The sequence below is a fragment of the Palaemon carinicauda genome, chromosome 9 (genome assembly GCF_036898095.1).
Source record: "Palaemon carinicauda isolate YSFRI2023 chromosome 9, ASM3689809v2, whole genome shotgun sequence".
In the NCBI taxonomy this organism is placed as follows: domain Eukaryota; kingdom Metazoa; phylum Arthropoda; class Malacostraca; order Decapoda; family Palaemonidae; genus Palaemon; species Palaemon carinicauda.
In genome coordinates, this window is record NC_090733.1 from 159,789,913 (window position 1) to 159,798,841 (window position 8,929).

Sequence of the window (8,929 nt, forward strand, 5' to 3'; positions counted from 1 at the left end):
TTTCACCACGTTAAGGTTCTCACTCAGGTTTTATAATATTAAAATGTATTAAATTGATCCAATGGCCCTCAGGAAATAATTCTACCCCATATCAAACCCCCCCCCCCCCAACTTCCTAACCCCTCCCAGCCTCCCGCTTAAGAGCATCAGTGCCAACCTTGCATCTCACGTCACGACATCTGTTTCTCTTCGCGCTGTCGCCGAGAGCTCCATTGTTGCTTACCTGTGGCGTATTTTATTGATTCTTTAACATAATTCTCAGGCGAGTTATGGCGAATAAAAGTCACGGTCGCCCGTGTTTTGTACCCCCGAAAGCATTTCGACTACAGATATCACGGCGGCGGATATATGGGTAGATGCTCAAGTGGGGTTGTTGATGCAGTGCATTGGGTGGGGGGAGAGAGGGGGGTGATTTTGGGGAGGGAGGAGGAAGGGGAGTATTTAGCTAGCAGGAGTTTTGTCTTTAATATAACATGTAAGGTTTACATGTCGAGTATATACATACATACATACATACATATATATATATAGATATATATATATATATATATATATATATATGTGTGTGTATATATATATATATATATATATATATATATACACACACACACACACACACATATATATATATATATATATATATATATATATATATATATATATATGTATATATATATAAAGCTGACCAGAAACATCGACCCCACATAGAAGTGGGAAAAGATGTAGACAAAGAAGAAGAAATATATATATATATATATATATATATATATATATGTGTGTGTGTGTGTGCGCGTGCGTGTGTGAGTGTGTATGTGTGTGTGTAAAAATTGAAAATCAACAAACAATACTGAATGAAACAGAAATAAATTTAAATCTTTCATTAGTTCTAACGCACGCACTCGCGGACTTCTAGCCAATCAATTTTGAATGCATGGTTTATTATTATCATTACTTGCTAAGCTATGAATAAGCAATAGGAATTACAACAGTCTTCTGACAAGCGATGCATCGGGAGTGCAAAACTATTTACTTTGAATAAAAGATGAAAGTGTTTCGTCTTATTAAATTTTGAACAGTAAAGAAAATATCTTTGTTTAAATAGATATGAAAGTTCCGATTAGTAGAACAGGTTCGATTTTAGAAGTAAAAGTTTCTTTGAAAAAGGGTAAAATATTAGAGGGGCAATTTCCCTTGTAAAAAGGTTTCTTTGAAAAGGGTAAAATATTAGAGAGGCAATTTCCATAATAAAAAGGCCGTGAAATGACTTTTAGCCAAATTTCGGAAGAATAAAGCCAAGTTGTCGTGAAATTTCCCGTGGAAAACCTTGAGAAATCAAAACCAAAACAAAACCAAAATTTGGATGGATCCCATAAGTTTCTTTGAAAAGGGGTAAAATATTAGAGGGCCAATTTCCCTAGTAAAAAGGCCGTGAAATGACTTTCAGCCAAATTTCGGAAGAACAAAGCCGAATTGTCTTGAAATTTCCCCTGGAAAATCTTGAGAAATCAAAGCAAAAACAAAACCAAAATTTGGATGGATTCCATAAGCAACGATTTTGGAATGAAGTTCTACTAAAAGTGATTTTTTTAGCTCATAAGAAAAGTGGGTGAAAGAAGAATGAGGACAGTAGCTAACTAACCTTGGAAGGGAATAGTTTGGAAAGTTAAGTATTACTTAGAGTAGTGGGAAGCGTGGTTTAACCATAATTTCATTTCTATAAAGGTACATTTTTCTTAGCATCAAGTTTTATAGTACCATATCATCTGTACCATGGTCTTCCACTATCTTGGGTTAAAGTTCTCTTGCTTGAGGGTACACTCGGGCACACTGTTCTATCTAGTTTCTCTTCCTCTTGTTTTGTTGAAGTTTTTATTGTTTATATAGGAAATATTTACTTTAATGTTGTTACTATTCTTAAACTATTTTATTTTTCCTTGTTTCCTTTCCTCACTGGGGTATTTTCCCCGTTGGGGCCCCTGGGCTTATAGCATCATGCTTTTCCATCTAGGGTTGCAGCTTAGCATTTAATAATAATAATAATAATAATAATAATAATAATTCATTATTTTACGTTGTATTTATATAGCAAATTCTCCTAATTTACATTTCCCACAAGAACATTTCTTATTAGTATAATAGTTGCGGTGTATAAAGAAAGCAAGCGTTCATAGCAATTTCCACGAAGCAACATAAAAACATAAACCCTTTATAAATACTTTTCACATTCACAAAATGGTAAAAGGACAATAGCATTCGTTAGTGACAGAGTGGGACGGTCAGTGACAGTTTGGGTCTGTCGATTAAGGAAACCGAGTTTAAATGTTATGCATTGAAAGTATTTGGTTTGAATGTTATGCATTGAAAGTATTTGGTTTGAATGTTATGCATTGAAAGTATTTGGTTTGAATGTTATTCACTGAAAGAATTTTGTACCGATGCAATCTTATTCGGGTACCACGTTAACCAGTGGGCTTAAAACAAACTGCGCCCAGGACAAAGTTGTGTATCTACGCAAAACAAATAAAAAGAATGAATTTCCGTGTGAGGGCCTTTACACTGAAGTTACTAGTTTGTTGATGTATAGAGGGAGAATAAATCATAATGAATAATACTATAATTCAGTGTAATTTGCATTAAGAGGAGTGTCGTTGATATCAGTATGAGAGAGAAACTAATTACAGCACATAAAATTTATTATTTGGAGGGTATCATGAATTATATAATATACTAATACCATGATATATATATATATATATATATATATATATATATATATATATATATATATATATATATATATACATATATATATATATGTGTGTATATTTATATATATATATATATATATATATATATATATATATATATATATATATATATATATATGTGTGTGTGTGTGTATGTATGTATGCATGAATGTATGCATATCACAACAATTTAGACTTAGAAGCTTGCAACTGCCTTTATTTCATAGACAATTACAGTAAATTCTGGGCTCAATAATTCTCATGTTTTTTGAATGACGACCTAAATGCATTTCTTCATTTCTTCTCCTCCGCAGGTTTGGTTTCAAAACGCAAGAGCGAAATGGCGACGGCAACTGATGTCCAAAGACCCGAAGGCCCTTGCAGGGAGTGGGAGTGAAGGAGGCCTCGAAGGGCAACAGGGCGAGGGATCCGTCGGAGACTACCCTGACACTCCAACTGTTCCCCCTTCGGCCATGAGTCCCGAGGAGGGCAACAGTTCCCAGATGTCCTACCAGCAGATGTTTTGACATTTGTCTCACCCCGATCCTGGTGGGCACCTACAAATACCCTTGCCCCAGATACCCGTGACTTCTGGTCCGCCCCTGTTCTCCTCCCTCCAGCAGTCTCTCTCTAACTACCAAAACTCTTTCGGGGGGGACCTCCACCATCATCCCCACCATGCCTCCCCCTCCTCGTCCTCCTCCATTTCTTCCCCTTCCTCCTCCTTCGCCCACGTAGGCCACTTCCCAGGAGGAGGAGGCAGGAGGTCTCCGAACTCTTTCTTCGGCGAGGGCGGCCATCCGTCCAGTACCAAGGAACATTCCCCGTCATCGTTTTCTGTGATTAGCGAAGAGGCCGAGGAGTTGTCCTACAGTTCAGAAGACCTGACCTCATACCATCTCGACTATCCTAAGGAGAAGAGATTCTATGACGTGAGGTCTTGCGCATCACCTTCAGATAGTAATTCACCATCTTCTCCTCCTCCTCCTCCACCGCCCCCTCCTCCTCCTCCTCCTCCTCCTCTACCACCTCTTCCGCATGCCAACTATTCCCAAGGCCTGAAGAAGGAGAACGCCGAAACTGTGGAACGCATCAAAGGCGAAAGTGATAGTGAAGAGAGGCAGACGTATCAGGAACTATATTAACGTCTTCCTTTCCCAATTGCCAGATAGTGACGAGTGCTTGTGATGTGGATACAAAAAAAAGAAGGGCTTCTTTAGACAGAAACATCTGATAAGATGGCTCAAAGTCAAAGTTTGAAATTTCAAACAAACACTCCTGACATGGATGATGTGACTAATTAACTATTTATTGTGATTTTCAGTGGCGTTCATAAGGCTTTAAGGAGAGTGATTTTACAGACGAAAGTACTGTAGCTTTGGTCATGAAATAAACCTATTCATGAAGTCTTAAAATATTAACAGAAAAAAATGAAGATGGCATTCCTGACAGCTAAACAATGTTCTTTTAAAAGAAACACTTGAATCTAATTATCAGTTATTTGACTAATAAACCTGTGAACAGATTACTTGACTTTGTGAGTCAAAAGACTTATTTCAAAGACATACCAGTAAGCAACTAAGTGTTATCCCGCACCACTGAGGCATATACATTTCACAAACAGCGAGAAGTGTTATCATGTCATGGATAATATTAAGTGCAGAAGCCTTGTCAGTACCTGTGGTGAAATAAAGGGGGGGCGAGAGGAGGGTAGCCAGCATTTGCTAGCTCAATAGCAAAGTTTTGTTTGGATGTGCCCTAGTTTCCGAGTCCTGCCTCTTAATCTAGCTTATTTCTCGCGTTATGTATCAAATCTGAAACTTCGAACAACGATGAAAATGTGTTTCTTGCATTGCATGAGACACTCCCGACCTTTTAACTTGGGATGCTATCATTTTCACCAATATCCTTTATATACAGGTAGTTTTTAAAAGTATCTTTCGGTCCCTGCACTGAGGAATTAGTTGGAGGAGGCAGTAAAAACACACTCAACTCACACACACAGCACAGGCCCACAACTGTACGTTTAAGAGTGGTTTCATATCTTTCTTTCAACACAGCAACTAGATTTGTTGCCCTTTCAAATTTGTATCATTCATGTTGGATGTTGACTGCCCGGACTGAATGTGTAGGTGTTTATTGTGTATATTTGTGGCCTATTGGTCGCCGTACTGATATAATGGATTCCTTTGGTAATGTCGTGAAGGATACAAATGTATAGTTATGTACACAAATGTAAGTGTATGTAAGCATAAAGTTAATGACATTTAATGAACGGAAAAAGAGAAATTTACTTTCTTTCTAATCCTTAATGGGAAAAGCATTATCTGTAAAAAATATATATATAAATATAATTTATTTGGCCTCGTCTTTGTGTAGTGTTGATGAAACCCGGTTGTGTGAGTCAGAAAGAGGTGACCTATTCAGTCTTGAGCTTTTTTTTAATCACATTATTATTGGATTGATAAGTCCATTATTGTAATTTGGTTTTGTACCCCCAACTCGTTTCGATTCTTGTGGTGATATTTATTCAGAAGTTACAATGATTCAGACGAACCATTAACCTTTGATGGAGAGCCATCGCAATGCTTTCTTTTTAGACCCTTGGCAAGCTGACTAAGAGGAACAATGCCATCTCTCCCTTATTAGCATTATAATCATTGTCATTATTGTCATTATTGTTATTATCATTATTATCAATAGCATTATTTTCAGAATGAATTTAAGATTACGTGCCGAACAGCCAGGAGAAACAGTTTATATCAAACACGAAGAGAGATTACGAGAATGGAAATAATTGCCAGCAATAAATTATCATTATTATTATTATTATTATTATTATTATTATTATTATTATTATTATTATTATTATTATTATTAACTGCTAAGCTACAACCCTAGTAGGAAAAAGCAGGATTCTATAACCCCAGGGGCCCCAACAGGGAAAATAGCCCAGCGAGGAAAGGAAATAAAGAAAAATAGAATATTTTAAGTATAGTAACAACATTAAAATAAATATTTCCTATAAAAACTATAAAAACTTTAACAAAACAAGAGGAAGAGATACTAGATAGAAGTGTGCCCGAGTGTACCCTCAAGCAAGAGAAACAACCATTTGCTGAGCATGAAATTCAGAAATACATTTCTCCTTGTAAGAATTTACTTCCAACTTGGGTTGCATGAAACTTCCGCTACCATTTACCAGTAGTATTTACCAACTTGGCACAGTGGCACTGTCAAAATATTCTTGTATTCCATTTAAATACTGAAAGAGCTATACTTCAAATGTCAAAATTCTGTAGAGCAACGGGTGACAGAAGACTTTATTTCTTTTCATTTTACTGTTTTTTTTCCAGTCAGTTGAAAAGGGTTACAATCCAAATTGCGTAAATTGATTTTGTTACAATGTTCAGGGAGCTAAATAATTCATGTTTACATACTGTACTTTTATGCTGTATCATTATAAATAGTTTCCAGTGTCAGTATCTGATTCTATATTTGCAAAAAGAGATATCTTTTTTTTTGGTTATGTCAGAAGAAATTTATATCTGATTGACTTTCCTTAAAGAAAAGAAATTATATAAAATTATGTGATTAATGAAAAATGTTCTGGGGTTAACTTGCTGGCTTTGCCTTTTTATATTTCACGTCAGGATTTCCTGGGAGGAATTTCATATTTTTTAGAATAAATGTCAAATTACAGTAATATTGCATCTTCCTCTCAGGGCCATCATAAAGAAACGGGAAATGACTGAAAAACAAAATTAACTATACTTCAAATAATTTTTAGAAAGTATTTTTTTTTCTGATAAAGTGCAAATCATTTCATTTGTTTTATCAATAACGTGATGTACCAAAGCGAACAAAATTTCATACAGAATTTCAACAAAATTTCATACAGAATTTGAAGAATTTCAACAAAATTTCATACAGAATTTCAACAAAATTTCATACAGAATTTCAACAAAATTTCATACAGAATTTCAACAAAATTTCATACAGAATTTCAACAGTTTCATACAGAATTTCAACAAAATTTCATACAGAATTTCAACAAAATTTCATACAGAATTTCAACAAAATTTCATACAGAATTTCAACAGTTTCATACAGAATTTCAACAAAATTTCATACAGAATTTCAACAAAATTTCATACAGAATTTCAACAAAATTTCATACAGAATTTCAACAAAATTTCATACAGAATTTCAACAAAATTATCTCATCGAAACCTGAGAAGCTTCGAATGCCTGTTGACGAAAATATAATTTTCTAATACAAGTTACTTTGAAAAAATATAGCAATGTTTCAATACGGCAAAATTTTTCCAAAATTCATTAAGCTTTCCGTGAATAAATTAATCAAAAAGAACTTAGAATCCCCCGAGATGAATAAATTTAACCGAACAAATATTAACTATTGTGAAGAATTCTTTCATGTATTAGAGAGATTTCTGTACTTCAAAACTTTTCACAACATTCCAAAAACGTCTAAGATATTTAAAGTTTAGTAAGCAAAGAAGAGTCATATACTAAAATTTTTCTTCTTTGAGATAGATTTTTTTCTAAATGGTGCTACTCAACTAAAAGAAATTTTCATGAATATTAAAAGAAAATTAGACCTGTAATTGTGGAAAAGCCTCAATATTCTCAATAGAAAATATTACTTCCGCAAAGTTAAATAATTTTTCAATATATAAACAATATATACACAAAAACATTAAAATTTTAATGACACTTTTAGTTTATGAATAAACAGCTTGGAAATTTTCGAAAATGTCTCAAAATCTACAAGAAAAAAACCTGTATGTTTTTGTAAACTCAAATAAAACCTAAAAAAAATACAGTAAGTTTTCTAAAAATTACTAGTAAGTTCCTTTTAAAAATTATTTTGTATGTTTATAAAAAATATAACATAAGGCCTAAACGTTTTCCAGAATACCTGTATTCCATTAAGGTAACTTAAACGTTTTCTTAAACCCAACATTAATTTAAAGTATTTATTCGAGTTTTCGAAAAAGAGAAATAATTTAATATAAAAAAATGATGGGAAGTTTTAAAAAATAAGTTATAACTTGGTCGAAAGCCTGCAAGTAAGGCCTTTAATTTAATCAAGAAAAAAAATCTGCACATTTCATAAAAAGTTAAGTTTTTCAAGTTAGCCTTGCAATTTGATAAAAACAAAAAGCTTACAAAATTTCAAAAAGTGACTGTAAGTTAATCCAAAATTTTCAAGTTTTCCAATAGGTAAATTATATATAGAAAAAAAAACGAGATTTACTTAAATAAAAAAGCATGTAATCAAGAAAAGGCTTTAAGTTAGAAAAAAAGACCGGTAACGAAAAACTCATAATTCCCCCCCCCCCCAAAAAAAAAGATCCAAATAAAGAAAAAGGCCGAAGTTTTCCATAAGGACCAGAAACACTTTCGAAAAGCAAGCGAAGACAGTAAGTTTTCCCCAGAACATGCGCAGAAAATTTTGAAATTTTATCTCTTTGAGGTGTATGAATGTCGCATTCCTTAATCCACTTGAAAATCAAAGCGAGTTAAAAAAAAAAAAAAGAACTCAAAAATAACTGTGTAGTTGTAAGGCTGGTCTCTCATGATTCTTTAAATGTGCTTTTAAGGGGGCACACCCCTCTGCTGAAAGTGGAGGTTGAACGCCCCCACCCCCCAATCTAATCCTGTACAAAACAATTCTTTTATCTTTCAAAGTCAGTAATAAAAATCGTCTAATTTTACCAGTCGTTTGATTTCAGTCCTATAATGATTTTCAGATCATTTTATAATTAAAGGTACATGCTACTATCTATTTCAGGGGTAAGATTACATACATGAATCTATTTCATGGGTAAATACTTAAGATTTATTACGGCTATATTGTGCGATACCAAAGGGTGTCTGTATATTTTGTGGTCACTGATAACTTAATCTGAGCAGTTAACCTTGTGCAAAATATACTATCCTATGGATTGACAAATTCCGAAATGAACAAACCTATGGGTTAGCCAAATCTAAAACACACTGATCTATGGACAGACTAATGCCAATACACCCCAACCTGTGGGTTAGCCACTTCTAAAACACACTGATCTATGGACAGACTAATGCCAATACACCCCAACCTATGGGTTAGCCACATCTAAAACACACTGATCTATGGACAGACTAATGCCAATACA

At 34.1% G+C, this 8,929-nt stretch overlaps 1 protein-coding gene across 1 annotated transcript in view; it reads left to right on the top strand.

Moving 5' to 3' along the window:
- LOC137646731 (LIM/homeobox protein Lhx2-like) overlaps positions 1–3,955 on the top strand; it is a 183,099-nt gene extending 179,144 nt beyond the window's left edge. The window contains exon 9 of the mRNA XM_068379838.1: positions 3,062–3,955. Within this exon, the coding sequence (XP_068235939.1) occupies positions 3,062–3,274 (213 nt within the window). The 3' untranslated portion in view covers positions 3,275–3,955. The remainder of the gene's footprint in view (positions 1–3,061) is intronic.
- The last annotated feature ends 4,974 nt before the right edge of the window (positions 3,956–8,929 follow it).